Source organism: Colletotrichum phormii, assembly GCF_030913505.1.
Source record: "Colletotrichum phormii strain CBS 102054 chromosome Unknown BDP81scaffold_2, whole genome shotgun sequence".
In the NCBI taxonomy this organism is placed as follows: domain Eukaryota; kingdom Fungi; phylum Ascomycota; class Sordariomycetes; order Glomerellales; family Glomerellaceae; genus Colletotrichum; species Colletotrichum phormii.
Genome location: NW_026851444.1, coordinates 2,247,795 through 2,274,088, shown reverse-complemented (window position 1 = coordinate 2,274,088; position 26,294 = coordinate 2,247,795). Strand labels below are relative to the sequence as shown.

Below are 26,294 nucleotides of genomic sequence, written 5' to 3'. Positions count from 1 at the left end.
GAACACAATTTGATCGTGTTGTTGCATTGATGTGTGGAGATATCCCCCCCCCCCCCCCCCCTCCCCCCTCTGTGTGTGAGAAGTCGTTCCTCGATGTTGTTTCTGACATGAATTTGCTCTCATGACCTCCGATCCAATCCTTCACGGCGCTTCATTTACTTGGGCAACTAATCGAGTCCTTCGACTGGGAGTCAGAGACTTTCGGTATATATCATCAGCATTAAATATCGCAGTACTCAGTCATAACGGGGGCTTGGACGGTTTGAAATGGCAAAACATTTTATCCTTAGTCTGTATATGTATCTATATCTAACGATGTTAAAAATAGATTGATCAACTTCACTTTACACCAACGGATCTCTAATCCAAACCGAACCCTGTATCCGAATCCAACGTCATAAGAACCAACCATTATCTTTCGAAAGCAAATTCGCACGCTATGCACCATCATCCCAAACAGGGAGCGACTTTAACAAAACCAACAGGTAGAAGAAAACCACCTAAGCAAAGACGGGAGCAATGTTGGCCTTCTCAATACCAGGCGTAGCAACGCTAAAGACCTCGGGCCACAGGAACATCTTCTCCTCGGCAGGCGTAATCGCGACAAGCTTGGGGATCGCAGTCTTGCTCGACATGCGTCTCCACATGTTGGCGCGCGGGTTAAAGGCGGCAGGCATACCCTTTCCGCCCGTCTTCTTGTCGTCCTCGTCGCGGATGCGCTGGATCTCGGTCTGGATGTCGGCAAAGGTGTCAAAGGGGATGTAGCCGATGGAGTTCTCGACGCAGTACTCCTCCAGGCGCAGACCGCGGCGCGCAAAGAGCACGTCGGCCTGGCGGGCGGCGGGGAGATCGGACACGCCGTCGCCGATGAAGACGATGAGGGGGATCGTGCCGTCCTCGCACGCCATCTCAGCCTGCTCGCGGGCCTCGCCCATGGAGAGCGCCTTGTCGTGGCCGAGCTCGTTGTCGTGGCGCCAGATGGGCTTCCAGGCGGACCCGTCGTCTGTGATCTCGGCCTCGTTGGCGACGATGTCGATGTGGCGCGAGGCGTCCTCGCCCAGGAAGGTGTCGAGAACGCGGCGGAGGATGGGCTTGAGGCCGGCGGAGATGACGTTGAAGGGGATCTCGTTGGCGATGCAGTACTTGTGGAACTCCTGGAAGGCCGGGTCGATCTCGAGCTTCTTCTCCATCACCTCGAAGCCGTCGTCAAAGGGGACGTTGAGGGAGCCCCACATCTCTTCGGATACGTCGCGGAAGGAGCGCTCGCCAGACTTGATTTGCTCGTCGAGGATCTCGCGCTGCTGGGAGCCGCAGCCGTGGGCGTCGAAGAGGATGTGGCCGGTGTCCTGCATGAAGATTGTTCCGTCAAAGTCTGGAGAGGATCGTTGTTAGTAAGTAGAGATTCAAGGGTGAAAGGGGAGTGGTCTTACCTGAGAAGCAGATGATCTTGCGCTTCTTGTTCTCGGAAGCAGGCAGGCCAGACTCGGCGGCGGCCTTGACTGTTGAGGGGGAGATGGCGATGGGCATTGTGACGGGTGGTTATGGTGTGTTGTTGATTGTATCACGGTATAGGAATACACTGGCTGTGACAGATGTACTTATAATCTTAAATAGATACACAAAAAGGATGGGTAACTGGGAATTAAAGTTGTCACGTAGAAGTTTCAACGGGAGGTGTCCAGCTTTAATAGAAGTCAATGCTCACACGCGATACTGCCGAACTCTCGACCGAACCGCGAGCGGTAGCGGCAAGGGAAAACAAAAAAGGCGCAATGCCAGCCATACCATCCTCTTCACGATGACGGCCTGAATTCCGAAAGGTAGTTAGCTTTTTCTTTACACCCCTCCCCGCCACCCCCGTCCCTCCCCCGAGTCCTCCGCCAAATACGGGGCGTCAGGGCGCGCCAACCTGCATGAGCAAAGGGCTTACACCGAAGGGAAACCAAACCAAAACGGGGGGGGGGAGTCATGGATCATGGACGAACAAAAAGTAACCGGGCCAAGGCCAGCCAGCCCTCGAGCGAGCGAGAAGGAGAGCACTCCGCTATCGTTGGGATTATAGAAGCCGCTTCCGGGATGCTACTGCACAATGGCAAGCGGCCGAGACGCCGACTCGGACGGCGTCAACGGGCGCACCGCAGACTGCCAGTCGCCAATGGACACCACATACGATGACGGCGTCTCACAGGCTCCAAAGGGCAAAGGCATTTGGCTTTTCCGAGCCATGCCCACTTGGGACGTTCTAGCGCGAACGAGGGGGCAGGGCCAGATTCAACCAGTGTATGACTGGCTGTTTCTTTTACCCCCCCTTCCTCTCTGACTCTTGAGCTTTTTTCAGAGTTGCGGGATGGGCTGGCTGGATTGCCACGCCCTCACACCCTCCCACGGGAAGACGGAAGACGGCCGGCTGTGCAATCTGACAAATGGCCGTGGGCGATGTGGCAGACAGCCACTTGGAGGCTCCGGACAAAGTCTCAGAGTCTAGCAGAGCCTCTGATGATCGCCAGGAGAAAGACTTCTCCAACGAACCGAACCCGGAACGAGCTCAGTGGAATGGCAGTCCTTGATTCGTAACTTGTTGGCATTCAGCCCTCCCAAAGCCGGCATTCAAAAAAGCTTAGAACAAAAGTGGACAGATAAAACCGTTTCCGACTGTTCGAGACAGCCACCACAATGGCCGATAATGGCTGCAGAATCCGATGCTTGGGTCAGCGTGCCCCATCGGTTCACTTGAACAGGGGGAAGGGTCGGGAGGCGACATGATACATCCGTCCGAAGAGAGGGAAAGCGAGAAAAAATAAATTCAAACAGAGAAAAGTGCCACCTAACAGAACATTCCAGCCTCCAAGGACCACGGTCCAAAGCCTGGCCGCATCGGTAAGTAGACATGGGGGAAATAGGAAATATGCCACCGAGAGCGGAGTCTCAAGCCCGTCGTCCCCACATTCACTGCGTCGAGCTGATCCAAGCAATGGAAAGCAGAAAGCGCAAGGAAAGTTGGGACTGAGGGATGCCAGAGAGAATGAACCGTGAACGTGCTGCATTGGGGGTACAGTAGGCGACCTTGCGTCGTTCCATGATGCGTGCAAGGATAAAGTAAAAGGGTGAAATGCCCCGGTCCCGAAGTCGTTCCTTTGCCAACAGCGGAAGCATGTGAGGTGGCATGGTTGGCGGATGGGGAAAAACATGGAGGAATTGATGGGAAAATGGCCAAATTCGAGCTACCTGCGCGGTGATGTCATTCCGTCCCCCAGTGGGGCTCTTTATCGTGTTGCTTGAGGCGTAAATGAATACTTGCTGTGAAGAGCACCAAAATGCCCCCAATATGCCCTGGTCCGCGTCCGACATGCAGTTCAATTGCGCTTAACCTTCAACAAGATGCGCTAGCCCAGTGACTTTTTTCGTAACGCGATGCAACGCGATGCGGGCAGGCTTGGCCGTGGTGTACCGTGTACGTGCCTTGGTCGTCTGGCCCCGAGTCGTTGCTGGCTTGCTACTGCACTCCAGTCTCCAGCTCGTCTAGCCCAAGGCCCGTGGAGACGTGCATATGCATTGTGAAAGGGGCTTGAGGACGAGATCGAAACAATCGAGGTCGGGGATGCTGGGGCAAATGAGCGGAGCCTCCATCCCTCTCCAGTCTCCATGCTTGAGCCTAGACGTGCCCTCGATGTTCACTGCCCTCCAATGAATCCATCCCATCTGCAGCGGCCCGGGCTTCTCATTCGTCTGGTCTCCGGCTGAGTGAGGCCCTCGACGAGTCCTTGCCATGCAATTGCGCGAGGAGCATCGTCTAGCCGATGAACACCCATGTCCGTTTTGGCGGTGAACACAACGAGGCCTGCGCTGTACGTATCAAGGTGAGCCAGACCGGTAGAAAAACTGCAATCCTTCACCAAGAATCGTTATCGTCGAATTTCATGGCGACAAACCCCTTGCAAGCCGTCATAAGGTAGCAGACCTCTATCGGCAGGCCACGCCTGGTATCGTCGACCTACTGCAACCGATGACGTTGAAGGCGCTCTTTGCATGTGTCTGCGGATGGAATGAGACTGTGAGATGCAGTGACTGAGCATCTGTGTCGCGCAATCTGTAATCTCGACTTTTCTTTGAGCCCCGCGCGTCCGTGCAAGACCCCGAGTGCTCACTTTACCCCTCCACGTCCGGGTTAGATCCACAATGCCAGACCGGCGAGACAAGCGAGACAAAATTCGATGCTGTGCGATGCGAAAGACAGTGGCAAATTTTTTTGGTATTTGGGTTGTCCTGTCCATCATTGCCCAAACTCAATCCTTGCCGGAAAGTCTGCTCCGTCAGCCAAAACTGTTCAAAGCGCAAGCTCCATTGGGCCAACCCGGCAGTAAGCCCTAACAAAAATGCTTGCCTGTGATTTCCATACTTCTTTGACTTGAGAAAGTTGAGAGAAAGCCCTGAGTCAGGCGCATGGGATGGGGCCCCGGCCGTCTAGCTGGCGCTTGGTGCTAATCAAGAATAGGAAGCCATGATGTCAATCTGCCGATGTCGAAAGCCACCGATCCGTCACCTCGGGCGGCTTCGGTCAACCGGTCCTCCCAGGTCCGGCTGTCCAGTCCTAAGGACCATGACCCGGGGGTTAAATCATGCATGCCCGAAACGAACAGCTGGCCAGACGGGCTCGGCGAAACCATGGACCCTTCGAGCCCTGCTGATCGCTGGCGGGTCGCGCGCATCTGGCAAAGAAAGAACCGACTTTCGGAACAAGCGAAGGCGAGGGGATGGGTATCTTCAAGCGGAAAGTAGTAATTCGAGTGGTCTCGTTGCGCTTTTCCGAGCCGTTGTATCTCCATTTGAGTTCCTCTAAACCGTACGCCTAACATTATGCCTCATCAGCAGTACACACCGCCCCGCCGTCTATGCAGACACCTTGGGACTGTACTTGGTCGCCGCCTTGTCGAATAGCGCACTCTTCTCCTCCAGGTCCACAAGGAACTGGTGCTGGGGGTCCGCCGCCTTCAATTTCCTGTGTCCACGTGGTTAGCATGTCGTCTCGACGCTTCTATAAGCAAGGCACCGGAACTTACTCCGTAAACTCCTTGGGATCTTGGCCCGAAACCACTGTCAACACCAGCAGGTTGGCAATGGCTTCGGCATAGCCTGCGTCCTTGGCCAGAGCCTGGTCCAGCGCTGCCTGCGCCTCCTCTGTACGTCCAAGGTGCAGCTCAGCAACGGCCTGGGAGACGAGGGTTGCGATGGACGACGTTGCTGGCGCCTGCGCGAGCTCCTCGAAAACGTAGAAAGCCTGTTGATACTTGTCTCCGCCCTATTCTTTCTTAGTCTCGTTCTTTCATTGGTGGTGTAGTCATCGTACCTGTCTCAGACCAACCCATGACTCAGCCAAGTTGACCAGCAAGCTATCCTGTGCCCATCGTCTCGCGGCGGTGACCTCCTTGAGGGCGAGGTCGTTGCGGTTCTGCTGGAGGTGGATCTGAACAATCAGGGCAACAGCGTCCACTACAAGTCCCGAGTCAGCGCAATTCCGTCAGCAACTAATGGCGTCAAACATACAGCTTCCCTGGTGCTGTGAAAGCAAGGCAAGAGCCTCCTCTGACTTGCCCGCAGCCTGCAGGACTGTGCCTCCAGCAATCTGGACTGTAGCGTTTTCCCCCTCGGATGCGGCGAGCTTCTCAATCGTCTTCACGGCAGAATCCGTCTTTCCAAGCGCGCTCTCGGCAAGTGCTCCAAGAGCTACCAGTTCAGGCTCCTTCTCTCCCTGCACGTCGGCGATGACATCTTCGGCTTGGCCAAGGGCGATGCGGGCTCGCAGAACTAGGACGCGAGCGGGAAGCTCATTCTCGGAGGAGAGGGCAGAGGTATCGTAATCAATAACCTCCTGGTACTGGCCCTGGTGGAAGTAGTTGTGGATGTTGATCAATTCGCCTTCGGCAGAGTAGGGGTCCATTTTGGCGGTTTCGTTCGTTCGGAGGGAGGTTGTCGTTGATGGTTGATGCCAAATGACAAGCAGCTGCGATGTGTTCCCCTTGACCACTTAACTGATGTGGGGGGGGGCTTTTCAAGCAACGTGGAACCCTGAGAAGACACGGAGGAAGCCGTGGCCGGGAAGGTGGATCTACCGAGTGGTCTGTGCGCCATCGGCGTCCAGGAACCAACAACACCACCTAGACTCGATTATCACCAACTACCTACCTTGCCGACACAAAACTTATCAGCGTCTAGATATCGGACGAACTACACTTGAAGTATAAAGGGATACAATGGGCTCTCATATCTCGCACCATCTGCAATACGTTGTCCCTGGGATTATCTCAAGTTGGACATATATCTCTCTCACCTTCACATTGTCTGTCTGACAACGTTAGGCAGTGCTCAAAATACAATATCTTCAGCCAAGTGGCCATAACTCTTGAAATCAAGGCATGTTCATCATTCTATTATGGTGCCATCTCCGTATCATAATTGGCAAGTTCTACGATGCTCGTAGTAGTGTGTACCTACAGATCATACTTTGCCTGGAGCAGGCAACTTCGAGAATGTAAAAAGGGGAGTAGAATACCAAGCTTCGAGTGAAGGCTGTGGAGGAAAATATAAGAAGAAATACCCCATTGAGACAAGTGTCAATATTGGTGATCATCACCTCTCCATTCTATGAGTATAGAGCATATTATACGTCATTGAAATGTCCCTTGAGCGACTCTGGGCGTACTCTACTCACATAACATATCTCCCAATGCTTTCGGACCACTCTCTATGCATTAAGAGTGCTCACTAAATCTATAAAGGAGGTCTAGTTACCAAATCAGGTGTCCAGTCTGAAAGACAGGGCAAAGTTCATCTGTGATACGACCTGGAATGTGATGATGAATATACCAAGGACAACAATGGCAGTGTGGCATTCAATCTGTTGTCTCCTTCCAGCCAAGGGCAGGTGCTCCTTCCCTCGATATTTGGAAAAATACTATGCGCTCAAATTCACACATCTCCCCTCATCACAATCCAATACTCTCAGCAATCACACAAGTATCACACATCTCGAATCCCCAAGACTCACCAACTTCTCTTTCATGGAAGTAATCTTCACTCCGCCCCTGATTTTTCATATTGTGGGCTTGGTATACAGCTTGATTCCCATGTCCTTCCTTTACCTCGTACTACTCCCTTTTGTCGACCACGATTTCCTCCTTGTTCTGCTTAACGGCTTGTTCTTCCGGACCGCTCACGTCAAATTTCGCTTCCATCTCGCCTTTCGCCTCTCCTTCGACTGAAGTTTTGAAGCACATCACTCCGTCCGGCCTCGGATCACCTGGCCTTCCCGTCTGGTCTTCCCGCTCATCTCACGATGGACCCTTTTGACCCGCTTGAATTAAGAGAGGCAGGTCCTCAGAAGCCTAGAGGTCCCCTAGAGCCCAGCGTCCTCGACCGGAAAAGACCAGTGGCTCGATTCCCAGATAGCTTTTCTGCCAATCTCGGTCGCAAGGCTTCCTCCTTCTTTCGTCAAGACGATTTTGCTACTGGATTCGACCAAAAAAACTCATCATCCCCTCCTCCTCTCCCCGAAAGCAAGAGCATCATTCATCGAAAACGAGACGTTTTACCTGGCTTACCTTCTCCATCGATTACTCGCGATCGTCAAACATCCGCCGCGTCTTCAGTCAAGGCAATGGTCGCGAAATTCGAAGGAGCCACTGGTACACCTGAGAAATCCGACAAGATGTCTGATCACGGAGATTACGATCTCATTCCCTCCTCGCCCGTCGCTGACAAGGGCAGGGGTAAGGCTTCATTCGATGAGTCTACTGACACCACCGCCGCTTCGATTGCGACCGGCGTTGCTTCACAGCCCGAGAAGAAATTGTCCGCTCGAGAGATTGCCGACCTGGAGCTTCTCAAGATGGAGGATTACTTCCAGGACCAGTCCCTCGCACGCTCCCTCGACAACTATGTCGCCCCGAAGCATATTCATACCAAGGTCAAGGTCCTTCCTCTTGAGGAGGACGAGGGCGTATCCATGGTGAAGGCTGCCAAAATCGAGCTTTGGAACAAGTTGGCTTCGCTCAACGAGGCCTTCGAGGAGCGCCATCCATCCGCCAAGGAAGAGCGTCTCGCCCAGGAAGCTGCTTTCGCTGCCACCAACGCCCGTCTCGACGAGATCTTCAGAGAGACTTCCAAGCAGGGCGCTCTGAATGAAGAGGCCAAGAACTCGACCCGTGCTGAGCGCAGAGCTGAGCAAAAGGCCCAGAAGAAGGCCGACAAGAAAGCCCAGAAGGCTGACAAGCGTGAGGTCTCCGTCGCTCCTGCCCCTCAGGCCGTCACTTCGCCGACCCTTGAGGAGCACACCACAAAGGAGGCTTCGCTTCGTGAGAAGTATCCAGAGATCTACGCAAAGATTGACTACTGGCGCGCTCTTGGCGCTAAGGACAAAGCTGCTGACCCTGTCGACTCTGGCAGCGAATATACCGACGACGCCAACTCTGACGACGAGTCGCCTCTTGCAGCTCCTTCTCAGCCTGTGGCCCAGGAGACCCAGTCGGTCACCGCTCATGGTCAAGTCGCAGAGGGCAAGGCCCAGACGAAGCAGACCTCTGCTGATGATTCTTCTTCTTCCGACGATGACGACTCGAGCACTGGCTCATCCGACGGCGACCCGTTCCACCTGAACAAGTACCTCACGCCAGAGTACCAGGCAAAGGCTCAGGCTTATCTCAAGGCCTTCGACGAGGCTCAAGCTCAATCCACCGACAAGCCCGTCTACGGACCTGCTCCTCCCCCGTCTTCCACCCAGTCTGGAGGCAAGACCATCGCCGGCAAGCCCACTACCGCTGACAACCGCTCTCAGAAGACCGCGGAGAGCGACGAGTCTTATACCTTCATCCAGAGAGACCCGAAGGAGGTTGATGCGTTCTAGAGCAACGTGCGAACCTCACTTCACATCTCCGACGATGAGCTGTCCGACACTGACAACGTCAAGGCCTCCAAGGTCTCCGCTGCCCAGCAAGAGCGAGACGAGATCAACCGTCGTGCGTACGAGCGCGTCAATGCCGCTCACGCCCGTGGTGAGATTGTTCGCCTCGAAAACACGAAGCCCATTCGCGACACTTTCTCGACTGATATCAAGAAGGAGGACATCGTCCCCGGTTTCGGAAAGGGCAAGAACAAGCAGGCTCCTGCCGCCTTCGACGAGGAGGCCTACGCCGAACGCTCGATTGCGTCTCACACCATGAAGCCCGCTCCGCTGCGCATCCCTTCTCGCGCCAAGCAGCCTGCCGTCGACAACAACGACAAGGCCGGCGCCAAGGATACCTCTCAGTCTCAGAGCAAGACGCCCACCGTCGCCGATACTCCGCGCTCGTCGAACGCTAGCAAGTACCGCATGGGTCCTGGAGAGGCTACCGTCTTGACCCAGGATTACAACGGCAACAACCCGTTCCTGCGCAGAAACGGCAGCGGCTCTTCCACTCAGAGTGGCGGTCCGAGAAGCAGCGCCAGCACTCGCAATTTCAGCTGGCCCAAGAGACCGAAGAGCAGCAAGTACGACTTCGTTGATAGCGATGACGACGAGTCCAATAAGAAGAAGAAGTCGGGCAAGACTCAGACTCAGACTCAGACCACCTCGTCTGGCAGCAGCAGCTCCCACAACTCTGAAGCTTTTAAGACTATGCTGAACAACACCAAGAATCTTACCGGCTTCACTCGCAAGATGGCCCCCCTCCCCAAGCCCCCGGTCAACGAGGAGACTGGCGAGCGCCGAAGCTTCACGGCAGACGAGTACAAGAACATTATCCAGGACGAGTTCAACCGGTTCGCCCAGCAGTCCCCTGAGAAGAAGGCGCAAGACCTCGAGACGGCTCTTGCCATTCTCAACGGTGTCCCCTCTGCGTCCTCATCCTCCAGCCGCGCCCCGACTGCCCCGGCGCCCGCTCCTTCGGACAACATCACTCGTCAGACGGTGACCGTTAACCCCTTCCTGCAACGCCCTACTGTCCGCGTCGCCGGTACTACGGCCCTTCCGCCCACGCCCGCGACGTCTGCTGTCCCCGCGACCATGGCTGAGAAGTTGGCCGAGCTGGATGACTTCTTCGCGGAGGAAAAGGACAACAACTACACCACCTCCGCTCCTGCCGCCGCGGGCTCCAGCTACGCCTCGAGCTACAACTCTACGGCCTCCACGAGCCAGAAGAAGCAGAAGGAGAAGGAGATCCAGGCCAAGGACGAGCCCTGGAACGATCCCAACTATCACGAGGAGGCTCTCTCCCACGGCTACGCCTTCAAGAAGACGGGCTACAACAACCTCCCCGACAGCATGGATCCCGTTCCCCTCACCCGCACCCAGCGCCGTGAGGTTCTTGAGCACTACGGCATGTCCGAGGCAGACTACCCTGCCCCTCCCGCCGGCTACCCCAACCCTCCCGGCCCCGAGCCCGGCACCGTCGCTCCCCCTTGCCCCTCGCGTCCTGCTCCGTCTGTTCCCGGCCAGGTCACTCCGGCTGGCAGCATCGGCGGAGGAGGTAGCAGCATTTCGAGCCTTCACAGCCTCGACAGCGACGCTCTTTCTCCTGCTCAGGCTCCTGCTCAGGCTCCTACTGTTCAGAGCCTCCGCACCCCTCGTCGCTTCCGTCGCGCAGCTACTGCGCCCCCTGCGCCTGCCCCTGACAGCCCTGCTCCTGGCTACGATGCCGACTGGTTCTGATTGAATGAATAATGGAGACGCATGAAGATACGAAAGGACGAATGAATGAAGGGATGATTTACGAAATGATCCGAAACGACTTTTCCCCTACTGCTTTATGGAATGCCACTGCTTGTTAAATTGCGGCGATTACGAAAATCTGAGAAAACAGCAAAAAAAGTACAAAACCCCACATGCGTTCGAAGTTGACCCATCGTCAGAGCATCGTCGACAAACGGACCAAGGAATGATTTCTCTTGACATTTCCTTCTCATGGAACTGTCCTCGAAATCAACCTGCCTGGATTTCTCGTCTCGACATGGCTTCGGTACATACGCACCCCAAAAAAAGTTACAAAACCATAAAACCCCGACAAACAAAACGACACCGTGTTGGATTACAGGAACTGGATAGTCACTTCTACGACTACCACTTCCCCCCTCGAGTGAGATAACACTGGGAAAAAAGGATCAAGACAATCCATCTTTTCTTGCTCATCGCAAAAGAATCTGGCTTGCTCTTGAACCTCCCCCAATTTTTCCAACGTTACTCGTTCTTGTTCAGAATACGACCTGGGAGATCTCTCTTCTCTTCCTTGAGGAAAGCAGAAATCTCATCGTCGACGCCCTTTTTGCATTGGCAGTCGCATTTTCGCACCGTCTTTGGCATTGTACGAGAATACCCTGGATTTCAGGGCACGGCATGGCGAGATGAGTTGAGGAAGGGGGATCGGACAGGATGGAACATGGGAGGAAATGGGAATCAACTCGTGGACACTTCTTTCCTGGTACTACTCTTGAATCAGAGGTCTAGCCTAGCCAACTAAGTAGATAGTCAACAGAGAATCGACCAGATTTGGATCGAGATACCGGGCTCATAGCCCGCTCCCCCCCCTTGCGTGACGTATGACTGGTAACGAATCTGCATAGACACTTACATTGATTTATGGCGATGGTTCTGAGCATCTCCCTTCTCCGTACGCAGGCTCCCTTTAACTTTGGCACCTGAGGACCTTCCCCTCAACTTCCCTGCCCTACTTCCTTCCTTTCGTTAAGTCCTTCCTTCCCTCCTTCTCGTCTTGCCCTCCCCTCGTAGTTTCTTATATCAACCCTCCCGTTCTGACTATTCCAACGACAGAGAATTGTTTCCTATCACAGCTTTTGGGTAACTACTTGCAGGGACGAGACTCGCTCTCCTCCACTGATATTGCCAACTAAGTAGGCATCTTCAGAAGGATGTGCACACAAACATAGGAGCACCTCAGTCCAGAAAGGGAGCATCGAAAGTTCAGGAAATTGTTTTGATTAGGTATCATCCCCTATCCATGGCATACCAGCCCCTGTCGGGGAACAAAAGGCCATTGTGCCGACTCCATTCATCAACGTAGCCTCTAGTGCGCGTTAAAGGACCTCCTTCTTCTCCTGTGTATGTACAGCATCGGTTTGCTGTGCTGTCAACGGAGTCTATGCCCTCTCCACAAGGCGACCCGACAGCCATAGGAAGAAAGAGAAAAAGAAAAAAAAAATGTGAAAAAGGAAACAAAGGGAATCACTCTTGTGAAAATTATTCGCTCCTATGTCCAGGTCCATCGCCCTTCCTTGCTGGATCTTCTGGCTCTCCTCAAGCAATCCCAGATACGCCGCCCCTATGCGGAATTCGTGTCCCTCATACATGACAAAGGTAAGGTATATATAGAAAGTTCCCATCGTACAAGAAAGGAAGGAGAAGGGGAACTAATTAAGTGCCGCAAACACGCTCAAAAGGGTTCCACCTCTAAGCACTCTGTGGCGGTGCTCCGGCCGTGCCATTGTTCTCCGATTCAAAAGCCAATTTCCGCGGGTCCGCACTCTCCACCTTGGGGAAGTTTGGCTTCTCCATGCCGGATACCCCGCTGTCGGTCTCACCAAAGGTGATGCCGAGGGAGTCTGCGTTCTTCTTCGCCTCGAGTGCTCGTCTTCTCTCATCTTCTTGAGCTTCCTCGAGGTTCATCAACGCAGGGGGGCGGTGTCGCTGCTGTCTTGCCTTGGTAAGGGAAATGGTCTTTTGTTGATACGTCGTTGTTATCGCCTGCGTATCATCTCGGTCAATGGTGGCCTTCATGAGGGCTGCCATCCACAGTCTTCCTGACTTGAGGTTGGGGACTGCAAAATAGTGAACAGTCGGTTTAGTGAAGTTCACAGCGCGGGACAGGCCAGCGCGTGGTGGAACAAGCTTAAAGATGAACATGGTATCATCCCCCTTCTCTCCCGAGGCGTTGGTGTCGTGTCCAGTGACAGCACCTGCACCGGTGAGCTTGGCGTGGAGTCCAGTCAGTTGTTCGTTGTCTGCTGGGAGAACACGGTGGAAGGAAATATCGATGAGTCCCTTCTCTTGGTCGTCGTTCTCCGAGTAGTAGTATGAAAGTCGGCGTCCTTTGAGCACAAACAGTCGGGGCTTCCATGTTGTCATGAGGTTGGAACTCTTCTTTCTCATCCACCCGCTGTAGTCGGCGTCTTTGACAGCTTCAGCGGGACTGATCTTCAAGAGACCCCGTTGGTAGGCGCTCGTCTCCTTCTTGCCCTTCTTCCTGCTGCCCTTGCTCGCCACGGTAGTGGCAGTGCTGGGGCTTTTGGCGGTATCGGGGGAATCGAGCTCAAAGCTAGGCCCGGCAGAGGGAGTACTCGACCCGGTTCTAGCGGGTGAGGGCAGAGGCGAGTCCTTCAGGGATGGGTCAATTGGTGAAGCCATCTTGTTGCGATCACTCGAGACTGAATCCGAAATTGCGCGCAAGCCGACTACCTTCATCGAGGGCTTCACAACAGCGGAAAGCCACTCAGCGTGAATTCCCTGGCGAGCCGCAGGAGATTCGGGTACCGGAGAGGCACGAGTCTTGGCTTCCAGTTTTGTGACGCTGGGTGCTCCGACGTCCTTAACAGGAGGCACGGGCCGCGCAGACTGAGTAGTACTTGTTGAGGCGGTTCTCCTGTGGGCGGTGGACTGTATGCCGTAATATTTTTGCGCGGCAGGGGAGGCAACACTATCGCGGGTTGAGTCGACGCTTCCGAATCTCGAATGCCTCGAAATGGCGGTAGCACTGCGCACCCGTTGCTCCTCAGCGTAACTGTTCTTTCGGCCGTGGCTGGCGGTGCTATCGCGCTTCCTAAGCACGTTGCGGCGTCGGCCGTCAACTTCAGTGCCGCTAAAGTAACCACGATCCGTATCGATGGCGGACTCCGGAGCGTGAAGACCAGATTGCTGCATGACGTCTTGGAGCCCGGTAGAAGAAAGTGGACGGCTTGAGGCGCTGCCAAGGGTCCAGTTCCTGTCGAACGATGGTTGCTTCTTATGAGCGCCGTCTGTCTGAGGAAACGTTCCACTCGTGGCCAGTTTCGGTGTCACGGTACTGGCCATGGGCTGTCCCGTCAAACGGAAATCGGTGGACGATGAGTGTCTGCGAGAGTGGTGCAGATCTCTGACAGACGCAGCCGAAGGTCGTTTCATGTGAGATGGACGGGTGGGACTGTCGACAATCGGGGAGACTGGCGACACAATGGATGCTGTATCCAGCTTGGGCGTTTGTGAGAAGGAAAGACGCTTGCTTGAAAATGACATGGCTCTGTCGTCAACCGGTGTCATCCTGGGCATTGAGCTGGTCAAGGTGTCGGCCCGGCTTCTAGACCGCTTCGCATCTTCCGAGCCCACCTCGCTGCCGTACGTCTGCGTAGTCCTTCTCGTCGCAATACCTAGGTTGTTACACTCATCTTGCAGAGACTTGATTTTCTGCCAAGTCTTGAGTCTCCTACCGACAGAACCCAATTCGAATGCCTTGATGAAGAGGGAGCTTTGGTCCATACCCAACAAGACTTCACCGGTAATCTCTTGGTCGCGGAATACTTCGCAGTGCGATTTCTCGACGCCGACTGTGAACAGATACTCGGCAACTTCGTCCGATGTCCATGCTTCCACCTCGGATCGACTGTGCATACCCTCCTCTTCTTCGTCCGTTTCTTCGCCATGGATGTAGGACATTCGATTATCGAGATGGGCACTATATTCGCTGCCGGAATCGGTGGGAGGGGCACGCATTGCGCCGTTGCTAGGTGTAGATCGTAAATCGGTGATGTGCTCGTCGATAACGTTGAGAGTCTCGCTGAGAACATGATCCTGGTGCGTGTTGATACGGCCAAGTGCGGCCGATGGCGGCGCACTCACGGCTGGCGGCGCATTCTCGATTGGAGCGGTTTCCTGCTTAATGTTGTTTAGAGGCAGCGTAACGGGAGCCGGGGATTCGGGTGGTGGCGTGGGAGTGGGTGGAGCGGCGGGGGTGGTAATCTCGTCGTCGGTCGGTTCGGGAGGGGTTGTTTGTTTGGATTCGTTCACCACCTCGGGCAGCGTTGCTAGTGGCTTCGAGAAGTTGTTCGCGGGTGCCGTCTTCGGAGCTGGCCTGGTGTAGACTGAACCATGGATGATGAGCCTCTTGTCGTTTGCATAGGCCGTGTACCGTGTAGACGTACCTTCGGGAAACAGGCCGCTGTTCCCGTTCACGAGGTGCTTGCCCAAAAACCATCCATCTCCAAACTCGTCATCTCGTTCTATTAACTCAACTCGGTCGCCTTTGGTCAGGCTCAATTCGTCGGAGCTGCGAGCAATAAAGTCGTCTAGAAGGAGAGAAAAAAGGTCAGATCAAATTGCACAGCGGAGAGACCCGGTCCGGTAAGGTAGAGGGCGGGGAGACGAAGATGCTGCATGACGCGAGCGAATACGAGTGACGGTGAGCGGGACACGGCGGGCGGGTGGGCTCAAGGCGTCGCTAGCGGATGAGGGAATGGACTTACGTATGACCAAGAGGGTATCGCCAACTTCTGGCTTCTGGAGAGCCATTATGTCGACGATGCCAGGCGCCGCGACAGATGCGGGTGGCGTTTGCTGAAGAGAATGAGTTGTAACGGGATCAATACATAGGAGATGAGTTCGCTGGCTGAGCAGCCTGGTCTGGGCTGGACTTGACTTGGGTGCGACGACGACAAGGGGGTGGAGACGTGCTGCTGGCGAAGCGAAAAAAAAGAGTGGCAGTAGCCAGGGATTGTCAGTTGTTCGGCAGCTGGGACCATGTAGGTATTAGGTGGTGACCGTGGTGGGCGGATAAGATGGTGAGGAGAAGTCGGATTGGAGGAGAGAAGGGCGAGGGTGGTGAATGGGAGATGATTGCGGACCGGGGTGGAAAGACAGGAAGGAGCAAAAGTTGGACTTGTTGACGATGGCCCCCAAAAAGGTTGTTTTTCCTGTCAATGTGTCGAGGGCAGAAGTTGTGGTTGACGTTTCTTTCGCAGGAGGATGAGGTCTCCTAGTCGTTCGTCCCCGTGTCGGACTCTCTCCTGGCCGGTCACTCGGTGTGGTTACTGGTGTCGTCGGGCTGAAGAGCTGACTGCCGACAGCGTAAGGAAAAAAAAAGTGGCGAGTTGTTGAAAAAGGGTCGTTGCTGGATTAGGGGAAGCAATGGAAGCTGAGGTGCGAGGTTGGAGTTGCTCAAGGCGGCGCTGTGGGATGTGATTGGGGGACACAGAATTGGCGTAAAGGGCCGCTATTGGGTCATTGCGACGTAGAAGTAGGGCGCATAGACGACGCTGGGGACTTCAGTGGACGGATGATGGAGTAGGACGGGTCAGGCGAAGCTGGAGTTCGACGGGGTTTGGATGGTGAGGTGGTCCAAAAGCCTTAGGTTCTGCCGTCCACCGTACCGCTGCACCTGCACTGCGCTTCGCTTCGCATGCGCAGACCTCTTTGCAGTAGCTGACTTGTGGTCTGGCCCGAGAAGCTACCTAATGAGAAGCAGACCTTGAGGGTTAGTTTGGTGGTTTGGTCAATGTGAGGTGGATTGGGCAGTCATGGGTTGGTGGTAAGTTGCTGACGGGTGTTTGATGTGGTTGTAAGGGGGAGAAGTCCGTACCCTGGAAGCCGAAAGTCTACTGTCCAATCCTATTGACGTTGAACTGTCGTCGTCGGTCGAGCAAATATGCAATACGAGGCAACGAGAGACCTGTCTTGGTGATGTTCCTTCCTGAGGTAGAGTCGGAGCAGTGTACGATCCGCAGGGATGAATAACAAGAAAAAAAGAGAAGAAGCAAAGGTGAGAAGGTGCACGGAACTAGAAGGTGGCAGGAAGGGGTCGCAAGCTCGGGGTTTCGAGTTGGGACGGAAGGAAGGGGCCGCCCAGATGGTGGTGGACTGGTGGTCGAGGTGCAACTTGATGGGATGACTGAGGTGAAGGCCACAGCAGGCGGTGACGGGCTGGAGCTGAAGCCGTGAGACCTGTGTCCTAGGAGACCTGACAATAAGGTGAGGTCAAGTAGTTGGAAGGAATGGAAGAGAGCCCAAATAAGGAAGGGGGCTTGCTGATACGGGGACCGTGTGACGAAAGAGAAGCTGACGATGCGCAACGCCCAATGCAAGGGACGGCAGCGTCCGTGAACCCGTTCCTGTTCCTGTTGGTTGATGTCGCCGTGGGCTTTCTGTGCCCGATACAAGGTGCGGCACCTTGGAGATGATGATCAAATCAAGGCTCAGAGCCCGTGTAGTTGCGTAGTCTGTAGATACTCGTTGGATCCGGCCGGGCGAGATGCAATCTAGGACGGGACCCGGTGCTGCTGCTCTCTCTGCGCCGAGGACAGATACAGAAGCAATGGATGATGGCAACGATGCAAGGTACGGATACTTCCAATCTAAAGGTCAATCAGGAGCGAAGAGCTTGGTTACAATAGTTTTGCATCCGTAGGTAAGGTAGGTATTAGATAAGGCTGGGGGAATTGCCCGATGTCTTTGCTTGATGAGGCGCAGTTTAAAAGGGACGGGTAATCGAGGATAAAGAACTGCTTCTTGGTCTATAACGAAACACACAAAGACCGGGAAGAGGCGTCTTGAGGCTAAAGTTTGTGGAGGCACAGAAGACCTCACAGTTTCTCCCGGTTGATCCCTTCAAAGTGCAGTGAGTGCCTTCCCACGCGCTTCCTTGAAAAGCTGCTACCTTAAGAAGGTCAAGTGCGAATAAACCTGACGGGAGGCAAAAGATGCCGCTGAAGTCTGAACGGTGCGAATGATCAATCTGGAAGGCAAAGAATTGGAATGGGAAGGCAGGCCTAGGCCGGGGGTTCCTTCCCTCCTTCCCACCTATCCGCAGCCACAGCGGCATATCTCACCTCGATCCGACCACCTCAACCAGACGGGACCTGCCAGATCTATCCCAGTTGGGCAAGTCCCTTAGAAGACGCGATATTGGAACTTGCGATGCAGATGAGCACGCATCATACACACATTACAATCTCCATTACCTTCCAGACCCATGGGAAGCGCGGATAGAGTTCACTGCTGCGAGGAGCAGATGGCGAATGAAGTCACCGGCACGAAGAACACGTTGTCCACGGTCTGACACCATCCCGAATTCCTGTCTCGGCCACATCATCAGTAAATACTACGAGATTCCAACAACGGAAATAGGACGAGTTTTGTTGTGTTTCGGCTTCCGGCTGATTTGGCTTCCTTTCATTTTCGTCACCTCTCTCATACCACCACAGCCCACAATTCCTCATCGACACCATTGCGATGCGCAAAGACAGCCCAGAACGAACAACCGTGATACTGATACCACCTACCAGTAAAGCCCGTCGCCGTGCCATGCTGACGAGTCCCCCGTTTCTCCCGTCGCTAGGACATGCTTGGCTCCAAGCTCACCCATTGCGCAGCCAACCGAACGGACAGTCATGGCCGTGATCACGCATGCCTATCCTTAGGTACCCACTCCGAAGGAACAGCACATCGGCGGTCCGTCCGGTGCCCGTCACTAAGTTTCGCCATTTCGCCATGCGCCAAAAGACCAGACTTTACACGCGCCACGAGGCCCGGAGCAACCAGGGCATTCCCGTTCCCCATTTCCTCGTGGACACCAGCAAAGACGATTGGGAGTGGGAGGGGACCGGCAGGGGCATCTTGCAGCGTGTGTGCAGCGGCTGGTTCCCCCCGGCACAGCAAGGATGGCCCGGAGCCGCGAGCAGATAGCTGACCCCAGACACGCCAATCAGATTGGTGGTGCATGTCGGTTGTGGTGAGAGTGGCAAGGTGATGCCCGCTCCGCCAATGCAGTTAATCTGCTTGCTTTTTGTCATCCGGGCGCGTCCATCTCGAATCACGGCCAACTGGCGAAATTGACAAGCCAGGGCAAGCCGGGGCGGCATGGAAACTCAGGTGCCGACCATTTCCCATCTGGGCATGTCCCGTCTCTTTTCTACCCATACTGGGAGAAATTGGAGAATCAGAGTTCAGGAAAACAGGATGAAAGATTCTGCATTACATAATCTATCTACATGACATTGACAGGCCTACACTTTCAGTCCCCCAGAATAAGCAATTCGATAATCGAAGCTAGCGAGATGGACCATCGGAAATGTTTCCACAAGTTGACAAGTACACATGGGATGCGGCCCCGACTTGACCGCTATCAGATACCTAGTACATGGCGACGACACTTCTTCAGATGTACTATTCATCCTGACGCTGGCCTTTATGTTTATTCTGGCCCGACGCTGGCTTTTCTTTTGAACTCGATATGGGTTTGACCTGCATTTGAGTATGATAGCCTGGATATAATCCAGGGTAGTAAGTACATTCTGCCGGCGTCGGCATCCCGCCATGACACAACCTTCACAGAGGTTACTGGGCATGTCGAGGCCCTCAGACAGAGGAGGGAATGATTACGGCGTCACTTATAGGCACCAGTCATAAGCCCCAGAACCCTCGACAGCTATGTCATCTAGCTGACGAGGCTGGTTAAACAGAGTATGTCTTCTGGAAAAGAGGAAGAAGCAAGAGCGACAAAACAGACAAAGAACTACCGCTTCTTGTCCTACCCATCACCCCTGAGCCACTGTCAACGGCGAGAGACAAGACATCAACGATGTGGAAGCAAGGTGTGTGCGCCATGAGGTTCGGCGTCAAGTTGCATGCCTCTGAGTGTGTGGAGGGAGCTTTGCCAGAGTGCAAACAGAGACATATATATATAGCCGTACACCTTTCAAGCACAGGCGGCCTATTCGCACATGTATGTAAACTTACTATATATAATTAACACTCGATGCAGACTTTGTTGAACCTTGAAAGAAGGCTTGGAAGCCATTGTAGGGTTACACTTTGGCAACCAACCTGAATTCATTATTCAAGAAGGCAAGCTGACTCTGCCGCCGGATCCATCTTCTGCTGGTTTCTATGCCTTCAACAGGCCTTCCATCTACACCCCAACTCCCATCTGCAAGTCCTGCGTTTAGCAAACATTCAAACTTTGGTGTTTGTTTGGAAACCACGCTGAAAATAGCAGAGTGTAGGCTTCCATTCGTTGCCTTACTCCCTATTAGTTTGATGGAGTCAGTCTGCAGTATATGCGCACACGCTATTCAATATGCAGTCTCACAGGTTCGTGACATCTACGGCACGCAGTACGGATACGAGACGGGACACTATTCTCAAGGTGCGCGACGAACACCTATGACGACTGCTGCTTCGATCGTGACTCCACTCAATACTTGCCATCGGTGCCATCCAGGCCATAGCAAGTCGAACTAGAGCTAGACAGGTATCGCTTCAGAGCAAAACTAAGCGGTATTTGGACTAAGTCATCCCCACTCCACCAATTGTCCAGACCACCCCGGTCACTAACATCTCAGCTCCGGCCTTAGCCTGGCAACTGGCAAACACCTCCCCAGTCGTCCCACCCCAAAGCCCCAAAATGTTCCAGCGTGCTCTTCCATTTGCTCCAATCTTCCAGCTTCCATTAGCCTACCTTAGGTATTCATAAGAATTCTGTTCGTTATCCCCAGTCTTTGGTGCACGTCCCCTGGCACAACCGACTTTCTCTCTTTTGGCCCAACCCGGAACTTCACCACCATCGCCGAAGTTTTTCCTGTCCCGAACGTCGGATCGTCACTTTAGTTGAGGAAAGAGTAACCCGACTGAAGTAGATCTGTTTTACATTGCTAGCACTTCGTACACCCTCGACTTTCACCGATACCCTGCCCAGCATCGCGTCGCTGCCCACGATCACCATTCAACGAAGGCCTCAGCCGCATACCAGAGAAATCATCAGTACGCTACGCCGGACGCCGGCGACACGTTCGAGCTCGTTGGTTTGCTACACACCTGCCTTACCTTTGACTTCGGATTGCGACCAAGTCGCCCGTTGCGGAACCTCGCCCTACGAGTTACCTATCTGAAGCGCGCCTTCCTGAGACCTGCACCGGCGCCTGCCGTTCTGTTGAACATCGCTACCCACCGAATCGAGACAAAGCCTCAAAGTGCAAGAGGAGGCAAGAGGGGTCGAACCGCACTTTCCCTCCTTGCTCACCCACCGTCCTGCGACTGCCTCCACCTTCAAATTGAGACGGTCGTTACTTCCCCTATCGACACAGAATCTGCCTCCGACTTCGACTCTGACTCTTTCTCGGCTGGTGACCTGTCACTTCAGAGCTAGCTGAGACCTCGGCCTCATGGTACGCCCACGACTTTCACTTTTCCTTCTCTTGACAAACCACAGCCTCGTTAATCAAAATGGCCGAGTCCAGTCTCGCTCAAGGTCCCTCTTCGCTCCCGCCGCGCTGTCGCCGCAAACACCGTAAACGATCAACCAAAAGCAGAATGCCACCTCACGGGGCCCAGCAAGATGTGGTCGGGGGCCCCCTCTCAGGAGCGCAGGTCGCCCGCTCGAATGAGACTGTCAACTTCTTGCTAGGAAATCGACGTCCAGCATGGATGACTTCGCAAAACGTAGTACCATCATCCCACGGCCCTCTTACGAATAAGGGACCGACGTCGAGAAATCGGCAGGACGTTCAAGGTCCTCAGATGGCCCCAACGAGAGCATCTCAAAAACAGCCTTCGACACACGCTTCAAACACACCTTCTGCGCCAGGAGCCGTCACGACGTCTACTTTCCGATCGGCCGACAACTTACAAGACAAGCCTGCGGCTGCGCCTGCGCCTGAATCTAATCAACTCACAACGTACTTCCCCTACCCTATTTCATCTTCTGGAATCCCGCAGTCCTTTCCCTCGCCCAAAACGCCACAGCCGTCTCTAACGTTTTCCTCCGGCAGTGATTGCGCAGCCGCTCTTCCATCTCCGGCTCCGACTGACCAACCTAGTCCACCCACAGTCACATCGAACCAAACCTCGCGTCAGTTTCGGGATAGTTTCTTTCAAAGTCCAGAGCTGGGGCTCGATCTCGCAGCCAACACCTCAAACGTAACGACGGCTTCAACAGGGGACACCCGCGCCCAGGAAATACCAGCCGATGTCCCGGTGCAAGATCTCTCAGGGGCTGGCTCTGGAACGGCAGCCATAGATCCGAGCAACCCGGTTCCTCTACCAACAGATTTTCATTCCTCCGCAAGGTTCTCCCTCTTCGAACCCAGCGAGCACCCAGGGCTCTTCCACTCTTCAGATGCGCTCCTTGAAAGACCGCCAAGCTCAGTGCCACCCTCTCTTGTCCTCAACTCTCAAGCCGCGCCTAGCCCTACGCCCAAGTTACCATCTCGACCGCCATCTCGACCGCCATCTCGACCGTCGTCCGGCCAGAAATCAAGACCGACAGCAGCTCTACAGCCGCTTGCTACTGGTCACCACACGCCACAGTCTGCCGGCCAAAGCAAAGATGACTATCACCGTACCGGACAGCCCACAGGAAGTAGTCAGGATCCGTCAGACAGCTTCCGTCAAGTAGTCATGGCCAACCATCTCGACAGCTACGTGTCTAATCGCGGCGGCATGGCCAAACTCCCAGAAGACGGCACCACTGCACCTAGAGTACGACTTCTCAAAGACGCCATTGAGAAGGCTGATTACTTCTACATAGTGCTTCACCAAATCCTTTGTTTATGGACGCTTGACACAAAAGGCGCATATGACCTCCTTGGTCTTCCTCCTAACGTGACGGAGAGCGCACTCAGCATTGTGCAGAATGTCCTTCGGAAGAACATAAACATGAGCCAGGAGACAGTTCTCTTCTTCGCAAACTTTCCAGCTAGTAGCGCTTCTGGGCTATGGGCTACTGATGCCTACCGCAAGCACATCGGGGAAATCTCCGGGTTCCTAAATAACCTCCACGAGCAGTGGAACAGAATTTTAATTCCTGCCATGAGACCTCACTCAGGTAGAGGTTATCCTATCTTGGCAGACGAATTGCGCTATCAACTCAAACTTCGGTCTCCGATTCTAGAGACTATTTTCTTCACTGTCACTAGGAGACATACTGGTGTCCAAGACGGCCCCATCGCCGATCAGATGACTGTGCTATTCCGACAAGATTCTCAGAAAGACCAAACACAGATGTCCGAAGAGGAGCAAAGGGTGTTCCAGCACTCGCTGATCTCGCGATACAAGATCTTGGTCAGTCAGAGTCAGCAGCAGCAACAGCAGGAGCAGCACCAACAGCAGGAGCAGCACCAACAGCAGGAGCAGCACCAACAGCAGGAGCAGCACCAACATCAACAGTTGCAGCTGCAACAGCAAGTTTATCCACAGCAAGTGCCGCAGGACTACGCCAGAGCATCCGCCATGGCACGACAGAAAAATGCGATTGGCAATTTTAGAAGGATGTCTACGAACTTTTCCCCAACCCAGGCTAGAGTGCCAACACCGACACACAATTCTCCAACTCAAGGATTTGACATGTTTCCGTCCCCAACGGCTGAAAGTCTGGCCAGGATGCCAAATACCTTCAACCAACCCATCGGACCAGTGCCATCACAGTTGAGGCTGCTCAGTCAATCCCACGCGAACCAGCCCCTGACCCCAACAGGCTCGCCTCACTACCCCAGCATGCAATTGCCGCATGCTGGAATGATGGCACAGGCTCCAGGGCAGACATCTCCAGTTCTTCGAGCACCTCCAGGGGGGCTATCAATGTCCATGCCAACCCTGACATCGCCTACGCAGGCCGTCGCCCCCAGTCCTCCACGATATCAGGTTCAACCCCATGGTCAAGGTTATCAACTTCTCCAGCAAGCCCGCGAAGCGGATCAAAGGCATCTTAGGTCCCGGCAAATGGAAATTGCCCAAAACCAAGCCCAGGCTATTGCGCAACTGCAAGCCACGAGCGTGAGCTCCCCGAGGCCGCAACCACTTCCTTCTCTGCGGCCCCAAGTAATGCAGCCCCAAGTAATGCAGCAAGGGCCGTCTCCTGGAGCATTTGTGCGGACACCGCCAACGCAGCAGTTGCCTTCTCCTCAAATTGTTGCACCTACTTCGCATGCGAGCCCAAGAGGTTTGGGAATCACGCAGGGAGCTCCGGGTACGCAAATAACAAGGCCTCCTTCAACTGGCTCGAGGCCCACTCGTGACGCAGCAGGACGGCTCATAGGCAACCTGTTCCGACCACCCAACGTATCGATACCGCTAGATCGTATACCTCATACACCATGGGAACCAAAGGCTGTGGGAGTCGCACTTCACCAAGTCCAACTTCGGAGTCCAAGACGAGTGCCGCGAGACTTACCCTGGTCGGAAGACCAATCGACGCCCATTAGGTTCTACCAAGCCATCAAAGAGCTTTCTCTAGGCCCTGTCGCAACACCGGCCAAGCACTGCGTGCACCGCCTTGTCTTTGTGGTGCCCGCCGAGTACTACAGCAAGCTCTGCCCAACGAGCAATTTGATAGGCGACGGTGTGCCAGTCTCGATGTACTTTGAAGGGTCTCTACGATACCGTCTTCGTCTCTGCGAATTGCCACTCAGCCCGGACGAACCGGCAAACATCTCAGAATCTGTCTGGGCAGTAGCACAGTCTTACTGGCCTGAACATATCGCCATCAGGGTCAATGACAAGGTCGTTGCGGTACGCCGAAAGCAGCATAACGGACAGCACCTGCCTGCAGAACTCACTCCATATATACGCCCGGGCACGAATTCGATAGCTGTCACCATCACTCCCACGCCCGCGACTCAAAAGCCAAATACGATGTACTTTATGGCTGTCGAGGTGGTTGAGACGCTGAGCCGCGACAACATTGTCAATATGGTTTTGAGCCAAGGCATAATCTCGGCGGATACGACAAAGCAAGTTATCCGGAGCCGTCTGGAACCTGCGTCTGCCGATGGGGACGATGAGTTAGTTGTGGTTGGCAACGATCTCAGCATTGATTTAGCCGACCCTTTCAGCGCCACGATATTCAAAATTCCAGCGCGCGGCGTTGGTTGCACGCACATGGAGTGCTTTGACCTAGCCAACTGGCTGCAAACCCGGCCGGTCAAGCCTAGGTGTACCGCGCACGGGGCGGGCGAGGCATGCCGCATCTGTAATCGCGGCACTGAAGGGAGACCTGAGCCTTCCTTGGTTGACAAGTGGAAGTGTCCTCTCTGCGACGGAGATGCTCGCCCGTATAGTCTTCGAGTTGACAGGTTCATGGAAGATGTCCGCGACAGCCTCGAGGCTGAGGGCAAACTTCATACGAAGACCATTTATGTTAGGGCTGACGGAACGTGGAAAGCCAAGGAAGAAGAGGCTGATGACGATGAGGAAGAGAATGCAGACAACGGCCAACCGCCAGCTAAACGGGCCAAGACATGGCCGTCGATACCAGAGCCAGAGATCATCGAGCTGGACTGATTGCGAGGAGGCCAGAGCTTCGGGCGATTGAGAAGGCACGTAGGAGATGGCCCTCCTTCCTGCTCTGGGAGAAATTGCTTTTTTATTTTACTTTGCGCAGGCATTGGGATGCCGGAATGATACCATCTGCAACATCTGGGCGTTTGGGGAAATCGCGATAGGGTGGGATACCCTGCATCAAGGCATCGAGATCCTACTCGCTTTATGAAGAGATTAGGAGAGACAACATGATCTTAGCCATCGACTTTAAGCGACAATGACGAAGAGTGCTGGGAGCAATAATTATGTAGCTTTCAAAGCATGTGTATGATTACACACAGCATTTTAGTACCAACCAACCTGTCATGTTATCGCCGTGAGACGAATCTACTCATATGAAAGATGTACCTTTGGCCTAACTCAAGACGTGTTCAGCTCAGCCATGAATGCACTTTTTCCAATCATCTCAAGTTGGACGAGGTTCAAGCTTTTGTCAGGGAGAAATCCAAAAGAGTGTGGTTCGCTTCTTTGAGTGGTGTCTATTTAATGTACGCCCACAGGTCGGCAATGTCGGCAAGGCGAGAACTAGAGTGTTCCTCAAGGCTCAAGGTAAGACGACTGGCAACAAGGGAGTGGCAGCGGTGGTGATTGGGTCAAACGCCCAATGACATCAACCCTGGGCTGCCAGAGCTTCAACCTGACACATGCGCGGTATCTGTACGGGTATCGACTCGCCTTGACTTTACGGGATAAAATTGACTTGCCGACCGTGAACTACCTTACCTTACTTTACTCATGCCTTCCTGGTGGGCGTTTTGCCATAGCTACCATCCCTTCCTTTCCATTGCTTTGGGAGACAGCTTGAGCTTTTGAGCTTGCGCCTCGGTCTCGGCTCCGCAGGCCAAGTCAAATCTCCAACTCTACGCAGTAGAAGTCAATCGTCACTAAGCTCCAACGACGAGGCTTGGAAGAGGGCTCAGCCACACGCGTCTACGTCGCCTCCTTGTCGACATCACGTTCTCGACTACGAATACCATCG

At 54.2% G+C, this 26,294-nt stretch overlaps 5 protein-coding genes across 5 annotated transcripts; 2 read left to right on the top strand and 3 right to left on the bottom strand.

Annotated features, from left to right (window-relative positions):
- Positions 1-261: 261 nt before the first annotated feature.
- Positions 262-1,662, bottom strand: BDP81DRAFT_339952 (2,3-diketo-5-methylthio-1-phosphopentane phosphatase). The gene is made up of 2 exons (XM_060586012.1): positions 1,431-1,662; positions 262-1,372 (listed from the first exon to the last, which is right to left on the bottom strand). The coding sequence occupies exons 1-2, from the start codon at positions 1,525-1,527 to the stop codon at positions 501-503; spliced, it is 969 nt and encodes a 322-aa protein (XP_060450793.1). The 5' UTR covers positions 1,528-1,662; the 3' UTR covers positions 262-500.
- Positions 1,663-4,887: 3,225 nt separating this feature from the next.
- Positions 4,888-5,935, bottom strand: BDP81DRAFT_389790 (coatomer epsilon subunit; the record flags this gene model as incomplete). Its single annotated transcript, XM_060587316.1, has 4 exons — positions 4,888-4,996; positions 5,058-5,296; positions 5,345-5,487; positions 5,542-5,935. 4 exons carry the CDS (start codon positions 5,933-5,935, stop codon positions 4,888-4,890), a joined length of 885 nt encoding a protein of 294 aa, XP_060450792.1.
- A 1,395-nt stretch (positions 5,936-7,330) lies between these two features.
- On the top strand, positions 7,331-10,678 carry BDP81DRAFT_497663 (uncharacterized protein; the record flags this gene model as incomplete). The annotated part of the gene is made up of 2 exons (XM_060595456.1): positions 7,331-8,847; positions 8,899-10,678. 2 exons carry the CDS (start codon positions 7,331-7,333, stop codon positions 10,676-10,678), a joined length of 3,297 nt encoding a protein of 1,098 aa, XP_060450791.1.
- Positions 10,679-12,430: 1,752 nt separating this feature from the next.
- BDP81DRAFT_389788 (SAM domain-containing protein) lies at positions 12,431-15,517 on the bottom strand (the record flags this gene model as incomplete). Its single annotated transcript, XM_060587315.1, has 3 exons — positions 12,431-15,090; positions 15,151-15,294; positions 15,472-15,517. The coding sequence occupies 3 exons, from the start codon at positions 15,515-15,517 to the stop codon at positions 12,431-12,433; spliced, it is 2,850 nt and encodes a 949-aa protein (XP_060450790.1).
- Positions 15,518-20,981: 5,464 nt separating this feature from the next.
- BDP81DRAFT_87933 (uncharacterized protein) lies at positions 20,982-25,715 on the top strand. Its single transcript, XM_060596434.1, has 3 exons — positions 20,982-21,165; positions 21,238-21,675; positions 21,769-25,715. Exons 2-3 carry the CDS (start codon positions 21,311-21,313, stop codon positions 25,274-25,276), a joined length of 3,873 nt encoding a protein of 1,290 aa, XP_060450789.1. The 5' UTR covers positions 20,982-21,165; positions 21,238-21,310; the 3' UTR covers positions 25,277-25,715.
- Positions 25,716-26,294: the final 579 nt, after the last annotated feature.